Genomic DNA, 17,675 nt, shown 5'->3' on the forward strand with positions numbered 1-17,675 from the left:
TAGAGGGAAGTTTTCAAAAGGAGATTTCAGACTGGCTTGTTTCTGATGAGACTGAAAGAAATAAGAGCACCTTCATCTACGACATGGAGACCGAGGTAGCCAGGCGTTTAATTTTTCAGTTCAGACACATGGCTGGCTCTTTCCGGGGGTGCTCGCCCAGTGAATGCTGGGCAGGATTGCCTGTGTGACCCCACGCTACTGCTAGTTCCTTCTTCAGCTTGACATAAATTGTGGCATCAGTCAAACCTGGCAAATTTCTCTAAAAGACTATTTATATTTAAAGAAAAGGGGGAAAAGATAACAAGTTTTGGCCTTTTTGTTTTTTTCTTCCCTTCCCTTTTCCCTTAAATCAATGTGAAACTATTGATTTATTGCAGTGCAGAGAGCCCAGTGAGGCCACCTGCTCTGGGAACCAGTACCTGATACCTCCAGCATCGCTGCTAATTGCAGGTACCCGTAGAGTGAAAAAGTTGTTCACAGGAATCCACAGCCTCAAAGGCTGAGGATAAAAGGCCAAAAGGCCCAATTATGATGTACCGCAGGAAATATGAGGCGAACAGATTAAGCGTAGAGCCCATGTACGTACCTGCTCTAGAAGGGAATTTAAGGAAAACTGGAGGCGTTTGCAGGGAGTGGGTCACTCCCAGCACTACAGAGGAAAGCAGTGTGGCTGGAGGGGGAGGAATGCCCCCTTCGCACCATGTGCCATGTCTGCAGGCCACCAAACAAGTGCCTGAGAAACCTCAACACACAGGGCAGCCCCCTCTGCTCGTCTGCCACCAGGAGACGGAATGCAGAAGTCCATAAATCCCACGTTTACTGTGGCCGTCATGCAGCCAAGCTCACCAAGCGGGCACCAGTTACTCTATGTCATTCCTGCTGCTGGTATTACAAGGTCTTCATGCGCGACAGCGTACGTCCCTGGGCAGCATTTGAGAGACTGATGCGATGTCCTGCCTCTAAGCTGGTCTTCTGCCACGCGTATGCTTTGCTCTTCTTTTGACACAAGTTCCCACTTACTCATCTGTGTTAAACTTCTTTATCTCTATATAGGCGCACACACACATACACACATATTTGTTTTAAATAGGCACATTTCCTAGCAGGGGAAAAATGATCCTATCCTTGTCTGTGTGCCCCGCTCTGATCCTGAAAGGAATTCTTATCATAAAAGACATAAATGTCCAGTCTTTTATTCTTTCATTATTTTGAAATGTGAGACCGCTTGGCTGCAAGGCCATTAGTTTGTGAGTTTAATACAGTCTTGCTTTTGCTGTAAGACTTTGATTAGTCTAAGAGATTTTTTTGTTTAGAGGACTACAAAGAAACCGCCATGAACTATAAATCCCTTGTAATAGAATTGTTTAAAAGGCCATTTCAATGTGTCTTGAGGTTTATGGGTCGCGCTTTGAGCGCAGCTGGTTTGAAGAGGAGCACTTCCTATGCTTCCCGCTGGGCTCCGTCGCAGATGTCACGAAGATGTACCCCCAGCCCTGCCTCAGGGCAGCTTTGCCGGGATAAACCCAGCCAAGACTGCACTGCCACGAGGCAGCACCTTCCTCCTCCTCTTCGTTTTCCATCTCTCTCCCGACTGTCACTGGCTCTGGCACATGGAAATGGAAATGCTACGCTGCAGCCAGTTGCTTGTCAATAGGGAATAATGATTACAGTTGGCTACGTTAGTGGCAAATTAGAGGAAATTTCTTAGTCGTGTGATGTTGTCACACCTTAAAAATCTTACATTCTCTTTGAAGAAAAATTAAAAACAATTATCCTTTGTGCCTGTGTAAAACTTTTTTACTGAATAGTTTTTCCTCTTTTAGGCTGTGTTTGAGTAAACAATTTATGCTTTTGAGGATTGCTGTTGATTTCAAGAGAGCTGTGCATTCAGTGGAAACTAAGCTTAGCGGACGCCCAAGCACTTTGCAACCACTGGGTGGTTTGGGGTTTTGGAGGTTTAGCGTTTTTTTTAAGAAATTGCCCCTGATTGTTTTGCGTACCGTCTATTCAAAGGCTTGCGTGCATCAGAAATGATGCTCAAATTGCTGTCTGGATTTGCTGTGATAGCTAGCAGTAGAGCTAATAGTATCATTCATTACAAACAAACAACGTAATAACAGTCCCATCTTCTCTGGTGATGACATATAATAAGATATGCATTATGAGCAATCATCTGTTTGTGTGTATTTATTCTGTGAGACAAATAGCTTGCACAAATACTAGCCAGCAATCCCCTTTTTCTGGTTGTAGCTCCTGCTGCAGGTATTATTTTCTCTCCTCTACAGAGGATCTGAGTCTGCTGAGTTGGTTGTTTGATTGAGCAGCAGTGGTTTGTACTTTTAGTGCCAGAGATGCCTGTATCCAAGATAGTGTTCTTGCGGTTATCCACGAGCAGCCTGTGCATTTTTTGCCAGGAACGAATAACTTGGTCACACAAATTACACAACCAAAACCCAGACTAGTGCTGCCCGTTCTTCGTAGTGTGTGATCTCCTAAACTGAATGGGGTTTTTTTGTTAATTTATGCTTCTTACCTGAATGACAGCCTGTAACAGGTATGTGGATACCCCAAAGGCCAAGAATAGCAACGGCCTTGTGTCAGAAAACAGCACTTTAGTGCTGTAAACTGTGATTCATCTGGGAAGAACGATGATGATGAGTGAGGTCATCACCACCAGGGTTTCCCAGAGAGCGTGCAGCAGAGGACGCGCAATTCATTGCAAGGGACAGAGGGTCTTGTCCTTTTCCCTCAGCCCCCACGGTCCCCTGAACACAGAGGACAAGGCCCGACACCAGAAGAGTTACTGCCTTCTGCCATTGATGAGTTTCCCTTTTGTTGCCTTCACTTGTTTTGAGAGGCTCATAACTACAACGGCTGCAGTAGTTGTTTGCTTGAGCTATAAGACAGCAAAAATAATTTTAAATGGACATATTTTCATTACCTGTTATGAAAAAATGACTGTTGTCTTTGAACATGTGAATGGTAATAGTAGAACTAAAGCCAAGTCATTCCCCAAATCTCTGAAACACTCTCCTCATACGAGTGCTATTTAATTATTTTAAAAACTTAATCTTTCAAAAACTTAATCTTTAAAAACTTAATCTTGTAAAAAACAGTTCAGAGATTCCTATCTTCCTACCTTTCTTTCATTCCTTCCTTAACCATGCATTCTCCAAGCCTTCCAAAGTGTTGTGACCCGCTTGTGCCCTACTTTAATCAGATCTGTATCTCCCATTTCTCAAACTGAAACAAAGCCCAGAACCCATCCCACTCTTAGGAAGCCAAAACACTCTCCTGATGCCGAAACATTCGGTTTTAAGCATTCCATTAAAAGAGGTATACCATCCAAGTTGTTCCAAAGTTAGATAGCAGATTGGATCATAAAAAATGATTACCCTCGACAGCCCTATCTGTCGGGTGAGGTCAGTACTATATTGTGGTTTGTTAATAAACTTTTTTTGCCTGTGTAAGGCCAACAAATCTGCAACATTTTTCCCTGAGCTCTTTAGTGGCATGAAATCTTTTCTGGCTAAATGGATTTTTTGGTATTAAATGTTCTGCTTTTTCTGTGAATTTTTTTTTCTAGACAACTGATTTTTAGATTGTGGGGAACGGCAAATATACTGCTGACCGCCCAAAAAGAGCACAAGCAAATCCAAACTGAATTTTAAAAGTCTGAGACACCTCCCATGTTGTTAAATCTTCTAGACTGTGGTTAAGCAAGTGAGTTGTACTGTCATGTAAATACAGCATAAGGAGTGATTGTTTCTACCATGTATCTTATACTGCATTATTTTTGAAGAAAACAGGAAGATAATAGAAATTCTTTGAAACATCCCTTGCAATGGCTGTGTACCTTGCATGGCATGGAGGAATACGAGTCTGAGCCGAAGCATTTTGTTGCTGCTGAAACCCAAATAATAGAGGAACACGTTCACATGTGAGCTGGTGGGTCAGCACTGCTGAACAAACCCAGTTCTCATCGCACCCTACCAAGCACCTATTGTCAGTACTTTTATTTTCTTGTTCTCTGGTCAGTTTAGAGCTCCCAGAGCAGAGGAGAGATGGATTTCTTCTGTAAAGATCTTTGAGGAAACAAGAGGGAGAGCTTTGTATTAAACTAAAAAATATCAAACCACTGAGGCGTTTTTTAAAGCGGAAAAGGTCAGATGAACAACTTACCTTCTTTTGCAAGGCTTTTGTTTGTCTTAAATAGACAGGTAATTTGTCAGGTATGGGTCAGTCGTTACTCAGAAGGAAGGGGAATACTTTTTATGTTACTTGTAATAATTTTTGTGATTCTTTTTTTGACTGTGCATTTATTGTTCCAATCTGTTGTTTTACCTCAGGCCTGTTTGAATCTATTTGCAATCATCGTAACTTCAAAAGAACAAGATATCCAGGAATAAGTGCTGGCCAGTTTACAATCCGACGATTTATTGAAGCTTTCATTCCAAAGATGTGCACAGTTACCTTGCCATTAAAATCCAATAGACCATCATACTATCCCAGAATTATATCTGTGTTACAAGTTTTACTTTCTACAGCTGACTTCAGCCTGGGAAAATGGCATTTTTGCACCATTTCCTGCACCAAGAATGGCAGTGGGGAATCTTTCGGCATAGCTGTCATTACTTTGGCTTTCCTGGTCACCGGCAGCATAAGGGACATAACTGGGACAGGTTGCACTGCAGTAATTCCCCCTGGATTTATCAGGAGAACTCCTGAGTGCTAAACTACACCAGAGCCTGAGCCATCTCTTTGCCACCCCACAGATTAAGGAAGCAAAGAAATACGTACTCAGGACGAGCAGGAGATGCATTCTGGTGTGTTGATAACAGAAAACCGGCCATTTTTATTCTGCAGTTCTGTGCCTGTAAGTGGGCATTAATTGTGTACAGTAGAGATCAAATAGGGTGTTCTCCACGGTATGGAAGACTTCTTCGCGTCTGCGGTCTCCAGCTCCTGTTAATAAGGATGTGTCTGCTAGTGGCTTAATCTTAATCTCTGTAGTTTACATCAGGTCAAGACAGCAGTGTGTCCTGCTGCTGAAGTTGTGTCCTATTTGTTGGGAACATTTTAGCTGTCTTCCCTATTTCGGTGGCCTTTCGCCCCTTCTTTTCTTCACTGAGTTAAAAGCTTTCATTATCAGTAATTAGTGATGTCAGAGACCCAGTTGCCAATGATGGTTGGGCGCTGCCTTCTAATACACAGGGAATGGTGACAGCAGGAGGTGCAGGACTGCCATTACAGACACAAACTTCAGCCTCAGAAGGTGTCTGTTCCTGACCGTTGCTGTTTGCCTTGGTGGCAGCTCAGCAGTGTTCCTGGGGTCTGTTTTCTTATCTGATAACCACCTTGTTTTTAAAACTGATCAGTAACCTTGGAAGAAGTTCCATGTGAATTTTTCACTTTTCCATTCTCTGCTTCACCTTTTTATTGATAGCATGGCTTGAAATATCTTGACTTCTAAATTATTTTTCAGAGAGATCTCACAGAATGATGCCTTGGAGGTCATAGAAGCAAATGTGTTTTCCAACCTTCCCAAACTACATGAAATGTAAGTAATGAGCAATCTAAATTCAAAGGAGACAATTATAAAGATTCATTATAGGCAAGTATCAAAGGTTTTGCAGTTTGGCTCAGGTAAGCCCTGAAGAATTCATAGTGATACAGGAACATTTGAAATCTCCCTTTGTGTTTTCCATCTTCTTATCTAACTGTCTCTTTCTTTCCCTGGTCAGCCTGAAACTTATTCTCAAACCTCTGCCAATATCAAAAGGTGGTGGGGTCTGCCAGTGTGTTGTAGGCTGCTTTTTGAAATTGTGCGGCTCTTCTGCTGTCAAAAAAAAATAATCTCAGTGTATAGTACCACTACATCCTGGGGCAGAGATATTTTAAGATCAGTATATCGATATATTTCCTCTGATGTTTCACTTTCTTTTTGCAGAAGAATCGAAAAGGCCAACAACCTTGTGTACATTGATCAAGATGCCTTCCAACACCTTCCGAGCCTCAGATATTTGTAAGATCTTTTGTTCTTTGCAAGTACTATAGTCATTTTGAATGATAAAGTTGTTTTTTGTCCAACTTATGCTGAACATTTTCAGTGATAAGGCAGGATAATGTCCCCTCTTCCCCCAGTAGTTGCACATCGTCAATCCACAGTTTCGTCCCCAGGCCTGCACGCAGTCCTCAGAAAAGCTGAACGTAATGTCGTCCATGGAGAAATCCCACACACAAGATCCTTGAGCCTTTCTAAGCAACAGGTTGAAACTGAGTGACGAGAAAAGGAGCTGGGCCATTTTTATGTCTATACAAACAGGTTTGGATTGAAAGTCCTCCAGAGAGCTTTGGGACAAAATCTCTCTCATCTGTCTTTGCTATGGCTCTGTCTCTGGTATGCTTTGTACACGTGGTCTTAAGCGTTCACATTCTCTTTTCTTTAGCAATGGCAGTGCTATAGCAATGGTTTTCATTAACACTTAATGTGAGATGGTTAAAACTTTAGAATACAAATGTATTGATGTATGGTATAGCTTTATTTCATTAGCCAGCCTCATCGAGAATGTCACTTGCACAACTGCGGTTGTCACATCTGGTCCCATGGGGTTGCCATCATAATTCAGTGATAATTGAATCCATCCTTAAAATAAACTGTTACCTAAAAATATTTTCACAGCTTGTAGCACGTGATCTTAACATGACTAGTAATCTCTCCTCTGCATTAAAACCCCAATGAAATGCAATGAACTTCATTTAACAGAAATTGTTTATAATGGCTGCAGGTTAAATAGGCTCCCACCGTGCTCTTTACTGAACAACGGCATATAGATCCAGCAGACGTTAGCTTAATTTTTATATGTCCATCCGCCTGAGCACGTAGACCTAACCATGTTTTCCTCCCTTACACAAGAAGCCTTACTCATCCAAAAAGCCTGATCAGGATTTCTACATTTGAATACAAAAGAGTAAGCGCTAAATTATCTGGTTAGAAATTTCTTAAAGATGGGATGAAATCAGGTCAGTGGTCTAACAAGTATAGCTCCCCGAAAGCTAATGGGTGTTTAAAGTCTCTGAAAATCACTAGCACCTGGCAGGTTCTGGGCTCAAAAATGCCAGGAGGCATTGGTTTGAATGTGAACTTTGAGTTTTGAGATTTAAGGTTTGGACTTTAAGAGATAAGGTGTATTTAGCGGTACGCAAGCCATTATAATTCAAACCCTCATTGAACAGGAACATGTGGTAGAGTTGTGGTAGGATTGTCGTTCTCCCCAGTGTTTTTATCGACATCTGCTTTATCAAATTCACCAGGCACCTTGATAAACTTTAACTTTTGTATGTGTATAACTGAACCACAGATTTTCTGTTGGCAGCAGGCAAATAAATCTTTAAATTTGCATTGTTGTGAGGGGAAATCATATGCCTTTTTCCTTTGGTTTCAAGTCTGAGTCATTCAACAGTTACTGCTGTCTTTAAGTAATTCTGTCTAACTATGAGCAAAACCACAGCATTTGTTTATCCCATGTAAAGTCCCCAGAACAAGCTGCTATGGGTAGTACAGTAGTCAGGTGTATAGATGGATAGAAAGAATGAGAGCACATTTATGTCATATAAAATTGAAGAAATGTGAACACACTAATGAACACACTCATTTCAGTGATTTTTTAAATGTGGGACACACAAATTATAAGTCATGAGGAGAAGGTAAAACCCCATTCTAAATATCTGAAGTAGCAGAAGTCTTTCTCTTAACATTAGTTGATGCTCCCTCTTTTGAACATTTGTCATTGCACACTCCCGTATACGTTGATGCTATCTGTATAAAAATCCAGCTGCAGCAGCTCTACTATGACCTATAGAAGCAACAGATTAAAAATACAGAGTATTGCTGGTCTAGCTGTTCCCTGCTCCTCTTTAGCAAGTTCTACTGACCCACTGAAATCAGAGGAAAACATATTTTTGGTACTTTTTATGTTTTTCTCTCTTGTGGGCATACAGGACTGGAAGAGACTCTCCAGACTACTGTGTCCTATTTCTTACTGGCTCCACTCCATGCATCCCATTAATTAAGTGCTTTATTGACATTCTTGATGTTCTCCACTGTTCCCTGCTTTCTCTCTTTTTTCCAGGGGAGGTTTTTCCAGGAATTCAATGATTTGGTGACTAGAAAATTTCCTCTGATTTTATTCATGGCCGCTTAATTTGCATTCATTCTTGTGCCAAAGATTTTCTCTAATTTAAGTTGATAAAATCCATCTTTGGTGGTTTTTTCTACTAATGGATTTATGCTGCATCCCCTCTGTGCCTTCATTTCAGGAGGCAAAAAAAAAACCCTCTCCGGTATAACTATAAATAGTGCAAAAGGTCCAGGCTTCATGGCTCCGAGCATCTGAACAGATGAATGTGTCTTTTCGTGCTAATGACAAGGTTTGAGGCAGCTGTGCTGGGGGTGTAAGTCAGCGCAACACCTTTGGCTTCAGTGGAGCTACATCAGTTCACACCACAGGGGTCAGGAACAGGACCCGAAGTCCATGCAGGAGCCTTCCATGTAGCAGGGAGCTGAGTGTGATGGTGAGTTACGCCATGCTCAGGTCACTCTCTCAACGTACAGTCACACCTTCGTGCTCTCTCTTGGCACATTGCTATAGGAAAGACTGGCATTTTCTCCATCCCTGTGTTTAAGTCACTGGTGCTTGCCCTTTTGAAACCCCCTCCTTAAAAAGGCAGAGAGTTTTCCTGTTGGAAGGAACAGGACTGTTAGTGAGAAAGCAGAAGCCTTGATGGAAGGCTGCAAGATGGCAGTTGGCAAAGGTAACCCGGTCCCGGTATTCACCTTCCTGTGACGTACAAGGAAGGGACGATTAGTAAAATATAAGATGCTGAGGGGAGTTAATGTATTGATGGTTTTTGCGTACAGTTTTGGGGGGCTTTGGTTGTGGTTTTGCGTGGGGTTTTTTTACACAATCCAGAAGTAAAAGGTTGTAAACATGTGGGACTAGAGTTTAAAATCATTCAGAAAAGGGTTAAGCATCAGTGTGGATAGAAACCTATCAACGGCTATTTGAGAAATGATAAAAATTTTAAGGCCGTGAAGGGAAACTAACAAACCTTTGTACATCACAGCCTAATTCTCCCATTAACTGCTGGAAGTTAGGAAGGAATAGCAAGTGGCTTCATAAATATCTTGACACAAAACAGATCAGAAGACTCTGTCCAACCATACACAGGGTTGTGTGTGAGTGGAAAAGCAAACCTGATGCTGGTCCCGCTGGGATGCACTCCTGTTGCTCACGTGGTGTATTTTCTGCCCAGCTGGGGTCCATGCCAGCTTCCCAAAGAGTCCACGCTGAGACAGCAGAGATGGAGATGGAGACCTGTACTCAGAGAGGTCCTTGGCCCAGACTTCTGCTGCGGACCCTGCCGTAGCCCCTCCTGGTCTGACCCACCAATCAGAACAGCTGGCACAGGCACCTCCATATCTTAGAGGTCTAGCGAGACCCAGCTGCAACCATCACGCCAAAGCAGGGGGACTCGGGTACCTGCCCATTGCTGGGCTTGCTGTGGTTCTTCTGAAGTTTCCAGCTGTGGTAGCAGTCTGGCAGGCTACGAGATGTGTGGTCTGATTCCTCGCAACAGCCCTGTGGCTGTGACAAAACTGTTAAAACACAGTTCAGGAAATCTTGCAGCAAAATATATGTTTACTGGCAATTTTCATTTAAAAAAAAAAAAAAGAGAGAAAACTTAATCAGTTGTTAATGCCTGAGACTGAGCCTAGGCGCCATAGCCCATCAGTTTCATGACCTTTGCAACATGTTGGTTGCAAGGCTTTCTCTGTGCTCCTTCAAAAATAGTTGTACAGGCACTAGGTCTTATTAATGGGCAGGCAAGAAGCTCTGGCTAGCCTTGTCAGTCCTCTCATTAGCTTCATGGGCTCATTACAGCCACTAGCTGTTGAACATTAATATGCTTTTATCGCTGTCAACTTGGGTACAAATACATTTCCCGCTCACCCCACTCCCTTTGTCTCCTGCACCATCATTACTAGTACGGCAAAAACAAAACACTAAGGAGAGAAAAAAAAAAAGCTAAAAAAAAAATGCAATGCTGAAATGGTCTAAACCTTCTAGAAAAATGCAACCTTAACCTTCTCACCAGTCTTTTAGAAGCAGTGAAGAGAATTGTTAATTGGTCGTCTTGGATATATGCCAAAGAGACAGACTGCTTCAAATTGGTAACTTATTGGCCTTTTCATGGGTACAAGATTTTTTATCTGGCTCTCATTAGGGAGAGCTGTGGCGTTGTCTGTTTAATAATGTAGTGATGGCTTTTCAAAGCTATTTTCTTTCCAAAATTAGTTCTAATGTGTAATCTGTGTCCTTTAGTTCTTTTTTACAGTGGATGTGTCGTCATCCTGTATTAAGCAACCTCAGCCTAAAATAGAAAGGTTGGAATGTAACGCCCCTTTCAGATCAATTTTGAGGGCGTAGGGCTGGATTGTTGGAGGGGAGGGGAAATTTAGGTCGCAAAAGCACGCATTTTATCTGCAAAATTGTTTGCATTGTGGAGAGCAGAGCCCGACTCCGAAGTCTTGCAGCTGCTTGTACCTGCCTGGTGTTCTTTCGTGGAGGACCTGACACAGGTGTCCCTGTGGCATGCTGCCTAAACCCAAACCTGCTGTTTGCTGCAGATGCAGCGAAGCCCACGGAATCGCCCACGACTTTGTGTGGAGTTGGCTCTTCAGTAAAAAGAAGTGGTGCTCCCCTCCTTCCGTTTGCACGGCAGCCTCACGGTTAAAGGCTTTGCCCCCGGAGCGGGCGCTGTGGCGTGTAGGCTCAGCGTGGCCTGCAAGGCTGGGACACGGGAGTCAGAGGAATTTCTTGCTGGAGTCAGGCTCCCGTGCAGTATAACGTAACCAGCATGGTTAAGGGACACAAAAATAACGCTTCCTGAGTGATGTTGTGTTTATCTCTGCCTACCTTGGGTTTGCAATTTAGCAAAATACCCACAATAAGGCGATGTGCCAAACTGCGTTCCCGGTTTTGTCAGACCAGCTCCTACCAATTTGGCGTAAAAAAGGGCAGGCGTGTTGCTATACCTGGAGATAAGCAGCCAGAATCTTCCAGGAATTGGTTTCTGAAATATTTTTTTTGTTCTCTGCTGATCATAGCGCTGTGTTTTCTTAAGTGCTGACTCCAGTAAGCCTTTTTAGAAAGACAATTAACGCTTTGGAAAGCAGCCACCAGCCAGCTGAAAAAACAGGTTCTTACCGAGCTGTTTATGCATGGCAAGGGGGAGACTCAGTTGTAACACGGATTAAAGAGGACACTTGTTTAAAGTGAGGCTACTAAGGATGTATACGTTATATGGTAAATATATTGACGAAACTGTCCTGCAGGAAAGATATTCAGTAAACTGGATTATCTACATTCTAACAAGATCATCCACTTAAAGGCCTCTGGAGATTTGCTGGTTGAATAAAAAGAGAGGGAAGATCTAGGCTGCAGTCTAGCTAAATATTTTTTTAGCTCTTTTTCTGCAATTAATTAAAAGAACACCCTCTCCTGCTCCTAATCACTGTTCTGTGCCCCTGTGCCATCAGCCCTTTGTGCCACCTGTAGATTTACTTTGCTGTGTAGTGATTTGTCAAAGATGCTTTCCTCTTCACCTCATGCCGCTCAGTTGACACCAGTACAAACAGAGCCCTGAACGCTTTGGGATTACTGGAAAGACCAGGACTATGGCATCACCCAGGGCCTTGGATGTGTTTGTTCACACATATAAGGTGAAAGCCCTGCCAACCAGTGCGGCGTTTTGAGATGTTGGGAGTAAGTTGCCATTGGGAGCAGCGTTTGAATAGCGTAAGTTAGAGTGCCGTCACCTTTCCTTACTGCAACACGAGACTTCCTTGGGAAAGTACAGTAGAAAGGAAGGCTCCTCATCTCTCCTCTGTCCTGCATGAGCCACACACTACTTGGCAGCAGTTTGCTTCTTCGTTTACCTACTAAAGGAAATGCACGCCATAATTTGTATTTAACAAGGGGCTCGTAAAAAGAATTGCATCCATTTTTAGCATATGACTCATTTAAAATTAAAGGCAGCTTTCAACTGAAACCCTGTACATCTCCAGTAATTTAGAGAGTGTACTTTAAATACTGTAAAGGGGGAGTTACAGGTTCTTCTTCTATTGCTTCTAATTTTTTCAGCCAACTCCTTTTACAAAGTGTAAGTGCAGAAGCACTTTAAATAATAAGGGCCTTGTGAAATCCACCTGCTTCATTAATCATGCTTTCTATTTAACTATATGTAATAGTTTTTCAAAGGTATTTTTGCAGAGCTTTCTTGGTCACGTGTGACAGCTGTTATTTTTAAGCTAATGCGATGTCAGACCACTCTGACTCCTGAGACAAAACAGTCATGATATTTCAGCAACTTTCACAAATTGGCTTCTTGAATATTCACTGTACTTCTTTAATTTTTTTTCCTGCACATAATGCATTGCGTTTTGTTATAAGATGAGACAGATAAGAACTTGGCTTTTCAACATCTGAGGATATCCAGTTACCACCTCGGAGGGCTCAGAGCAGTGCTTATGCGAGTGAATGACTGTTTTATGGACCCATGTGTCACCCTGAGTGCCCAAAATGCAGGATTTGGTTGTCACGCGGAGACGTTCAGTTTCAGTTCAGATTATGAAACCTGAAAGGTTGCGACTCTCCAGAAATAATCTGGGTTCATAACAAACATCGAATGAATGCTGTTACTTTTTCCCAGTCTCAACCGGTCCTTCTCATCACCACTCAACTGTTCAGGAATCAATCTGCCAAAAAAAAATTTGCATCCAGTAATGAAAGAACATTGTTCTGTTTAAGTGCCAGGATAAAAAATACCTTCCGTATACTACTAATACATTCCTTAAGGAACCAGTATTCTCAATGAAAAGTTGCCTTCTCTGCCATCTCGCATATTAAAAATACAAAGATAAAACTGAACTTTCAAGAGCTCAAATTTTCTCTTCGTTTGGTAGAGTCCAAATGAGACATTTTGGTGGCTGGGAAAAACTCCCAGCTGGTTGGAGCCCAGCCCAGTTCAGCTCCTCCTCCCTCCTGCGCTCAGCCCTCCTTCCAGCCATCAGCAGCCGCCAGCCGTCTCCTGCTGCATGGCAATATCATGTTTGGCCTGCACTTGCTACTGCTCTGGATAACAAAATTTGCTTAAATTAGACGCGGTACAGCTCTGTGGATACCTGTGACCGTGTTTCCTCGCTGGCTGTGGGCACAGGGTTGTCCTTTCGGGTCAGCGTTTCTGGGATGGTGTTTCATGGACAGGAACTGCAGCGCAGAGGCCAGCGATGCTCAATGTGGTGGGAGGGTGCAGGTACTTAAATACGGAGGCTCAGGCCCATTTCCAGTCACACAAACTGCTGAAACTTTCCCATGTGTTTGGTTCCTCACTATTGGAGGTGCTGAGGAATAAAGCGCCCTAATTCTCTCTTACTTTCAGGAAATAATGTGAATTCCAGTGGAATTAATGTCTCCTCTACTGGAGTAGAAGGTGAAAATTGTGTTAAATGAGTTGATACTTTTGTCTTAAAAGAGCTACTATGAAAATAATTATCCTGTTGTCAGTGCAGTTGATTTCTTAGAATATGGTTGGGAAATTAACACCCACAGTTTCCTGAGATTATCAGAAGGAACTATGTCATTATCCAAGGTAGGATTTCTCCCTTGACTTCAGTGGGGCAGAATTCAGCTTGTGCTTTGAAGAAAAATCTTTTTACGTTACAATGTCAAGTTTCCGACTGGCAAACACCCCATTTGTGGCTAAACTCCGCCTTTTGTGGCTGCCATTTTAAGTCCAATGTTCTTTCTTCTTTGTTAACTATTGCTTCGCTCCTGGGGCAGAGCAAATAATCTTCATCTGTTCTCTCCCTCTTAGGTTAATATCAAACACTGGCCTTCGGTTTTTACCTGCTGTCCATAAGGTGCATTCTTTCCAGAAAGTTTTACTGTAAGTTTTAATGTCTGCTTTTCACTTTTTAAAAGCTCCCTTTGAATGTTCTCCTGCTCCAACAAAACCTTTCAAGATGCGATTCCCCTTGTGTTCGCTCATGGTACAGTTTTGGGTTGTAATTTTGTAGGCATTGATGATAACGTGGCCCAAAAGGTCTCAATTCTCCCTTGGTCTCCCCTTTACAAAGCATTATAATTCGCACTTTACAGACTGCTCTTCCTTTAACTGTGCTACAAGCGTGTGCCTGGATGGCCCAGGGGAGGGATAACAGCCTTTTATTCCTCTTTCGCCAGTTGAAATCCAAACCAGGCTGGTGGCAGCGGAAATTTGTTGCCACCTGGTGACAGTTCTCTGGCCTGCATGGGAAGAGTTGCTGATCTCGGAGTTGTTTTCTGGAGAGAGGTGATCACATCACAGGGAAAAAAAATAAAAAATCTCTACCATGCTCATTTTTTTCACTGGCAGTAAAACTGTCCAGAAAATGAAATATTTTTCTATGGAAAATTCCAGTGCCAACAGGGAAAAAAATACATTTGTATGAAATTTTGTGTGGAAGCAGGCGGGGGGTTTTTTCTGTAAAAGCACCCTTTTTTCCTGTAAAAAATTCGTATCAGAAAAAGCTTGATTTTTTTTCACTGAAGAAGATCTTGACATAGATTTTTCTATCAGTTCTTAGTTAGATTTTTCTTATCAGTTCTTGAAAGCAGAAAACTCAGGAAATAAGCAACTATTTCTTCGCTTCTTTTGGACACGATATATTTTTAATTCACAGGCAAAGTTCTGCATGTTCAAATCTTTGATTCGAAGATTTCAAGATGCAGAAACATTAATCCTGCATTTGTCTTTGCAATGACCATTAATATAAATAAAAATGCATGGAAAACATAGACATGGGTGACTGAATATAGTATACACACACATAAAATAAGAAATAAATTTCTGTAATACACTTGACATAAATAATTCTATGAACTGCAGTTCAGGGCTCCCTGAAACTATCAAGCAAATGCAACAGATATGGAACTATAGAACCTTCCTCCTGTATACCTTTATGTTTATCATCAGTCTGAAATAGACTTGAATTATCGTGTCCTGGTGAGCAAGAGTTGGGTTTTTTGGGGGGTGAAACTCCCCACTTTCCTGTTAGAATAAGTAGGCTTTGATACTGTTTGAGTCCCAAACCAGACTTCGGCTCAAACCCTGGCCCCTCTAAGGTCAATAAGAAAATTCCCATTGGCTTCAGTTGTGCCAATATTTAAATCCCAAAGACAGGTCTCGATGGGTCACTGATGTTTATAAAGGGCTCACGCAGATCCTTAGCAGAGGGATACACTGCTCCTGTGTGGGTGTTGTGGTTTAACCCCCACACAGCCCAGTAGGGTAGGGAGAACAGAAAGAAAGGGGGGAAGGACACCACCCAAAAAAAACCCCAACAGAACCCCCCAAAAAAGCTTGTGGGTTGGGGAGGGACTCTTTATCAGGGCGTGACGCGATAGGAAGAGGGGTAATGGATTTAAACTGAACGAGGGGAGATTTAGATTAGGTATTAGGAAGAAATTCTTCGCTATGAGGTTGGTGAGACACTGGCACAGGTTGCCCAGAGAAGCTGTAGCTGCCCCATCCCTGGAGGTGTTCAAGGCCAGGCTGGATGGGGCTTTGAGCAGCCTGGTCTAGTGGGAGGTGTCCCTGCCCAGGGCAGGGGGTTGGAACTAGATGGTCTTTAAGGTCCCTTCTAACCCGAACCATTCTGTGATTCATTCTATGATCCTATAAAGACAGTTTAAATAGAACAGTAATGGAAGAGGTGAAAAAAAAAAGGTAAAATAATATACAAAATAAAGTGATACACCACCCAGTGATCAACTGCCCAGCCCATCCCAAGCAGTGATTGTGGATTCCCACTCCCTGGCCAACCCCCGTTTTTATACTGTGCATGACATCTATGGTATACAATATTCTTTTGGCCAGCTTGTCCTGTCTATGCTCCCTCTCAGCTTCTAGGGGAAGGTAGAAGAACTCCTTGACTAATGTAACCATCACTTAGCAACAACTAAAACAATATGTCTTATCGACATTGTTCTCATACTAAATCCAAAACAAGCAGCTACTAGAAAGAAAATTAAGTCTGTCCCAGCTGAAACCAGGACAATGAGTGCCACGCTCCCTCCTTATTCCTACCTCTGCTGACCTCAGTTTGCAGAGTGAAGCCTCTGTGTAAGTGTCACTTAATGCAGAGTTGTGGCCGTATTCAACTGTCAGCATGAGATAATTGTGGAATCGTGCTTAATTTCAAGCTTTTTAGGTAATTCATTTTGTTCCATGCTTTCCAACAGAAACAGCATGAAAACAACTGCATCCCCAGTCTAAATTATGAGTAATACTGTTTAACTTCTTTGAGGTCTATTTTGAGCAAGCAACAGAACGTATATCTGCCGTTCCTTTTTTCCTCTCAGTCAAAAATGCTGAAAGAACTGCAATGCCTACTTGTCAGTTCAACAAACTGCATTGACAGGGGTCCCGCGCCTTAAGTTCTTAAGCACATACAAAGCTTATAAGCAACCCCATTGACATCGGCAGGGGAATTATTCGTGGGCTGGTAGGTGCCCTGCTGGATCGGGCCAAAAAGGCTAATGGCTTTTCCTTCTTCTGGTTGGGAGGCTGTGAGAAGGGGTGGCCTCGCAGCCCCTCAGCTTGCATTTTCTGGGCAATACATTTGCTGGAGGAACTATTTCATCTGTCTCAGGATTATAAGACCTGGCTGGGCTTTTATGCATTTTAATCATTTTAGCCTATTTGGGAGGAAAGGATGGGGGCGTTGGAAATGTTTTGCTCCGGCCTTTTTTACCAGGAAGGTTTGTGCTCTGCAGACAAAATGTCTTAAAAACTTACGTCGCTGCCTATAAAAGTTCCTCAGATTGAATATAAGGAAAAATACTGTTTTTGAAATAGAGTATCATTTTGATAGGTTCACAGAGGTACAAAAAGGTGTAGTTTCTATTGTATTTTATTTTTCAGAGATATTCAAGACAATATCCATATACGTACAATCGAAAGAAATTCGTTCACGGGACTGAGTTCTGAAAGTGTGATTCTGTGAGTAAGCAAAATCCATTCTTTTCTTTGTTAGCTCATTCCTTCTCCAGAACCAAGGTCAAGGAAACCAGGGGATGGGCACTATTTCATACGCTTCCAAATTCACGTGAAGGTTTTAGACTTCTCCCCTACCCCTGAAATCTCTGTATTCTGTTTCCCTGCTGTGAAAAACGAACGCTTTTGTGGATTTCTGTTGTACTCTAGTTCTGCTCTTTATTTTGGAAGCACAGTGTAGAGCAAATTTAGTAATTACTGATGCTAAGGTTAAACGTATTCCACCTACAACAACAGTTCCATGTGATACAAATTGTGTTCAGAAGGATGGCGTGACTCATAAATATTTACAGTCAGACACATCATTCAAAGACATTTATTACTTGGGCAAAATATATGTAGATGTTGTGGGAATACGGTATATTTGTACACAATGTTAATGCATTGATACGGGCCGGTTCACAATGCAGTTTCAAGCTGTGTGGTTAGACAACTCCACATTTGACTTGAACAGTCATGTATTTTAATGAACTATCTGGCTTCTTTGATCCTTTCTGTTGGTATATCAAAAATGT

The 17,675-nt window shown here is 42.3% G+C and overlaps 1 protein-coding gene across 2 annotated transcripts in view; it reads left to right on the forward strand.

Moving 5' to 3' along the window:
- Positions 1-17,675, forward strand: part of FSHR (follicle stimulating hormone receptor) — an 84,159-nt gene that overhangs the window by 48,187 nt on the left and 18,297 nt on the right. The window contains exons 3-6 of one of the 2 annotated variants that reach the window (XM_074578890.1): positions 5,486-5,560; positions 5,951-6,025; positions 13,939-14,010; positions 17,029-17,106. In XM_074578890.1, coding sequence (XP_074434991.1) covers positions 5,486-5,560; positions 5,951-6,025; positions 13,939-14,010; positions 17,029-17,106 — 300 coding nt within the window. The remainder of the gene's footprint in view (positions 1-5,485; positions 5,561-5,950; positions 6,026-13,938; positions 14,011-17,028; positions 17,107-17,675) is intronic. The other variant, XM_074578889.1, reaches the window with a different exon arrangement.

Source organism: Larus michahellis, chromosome 3, assembly GCF_964199755.1.
Source record: "Larus michahellis chromosome 3, bLarMic1.1, whole genome shotgun sequence".
Taxonomy (NCBI): Eukaryota; Metazoa; Chordata; class Aves; order Charadriiformes; family Laridae; genus Larus; species Larus michahellis.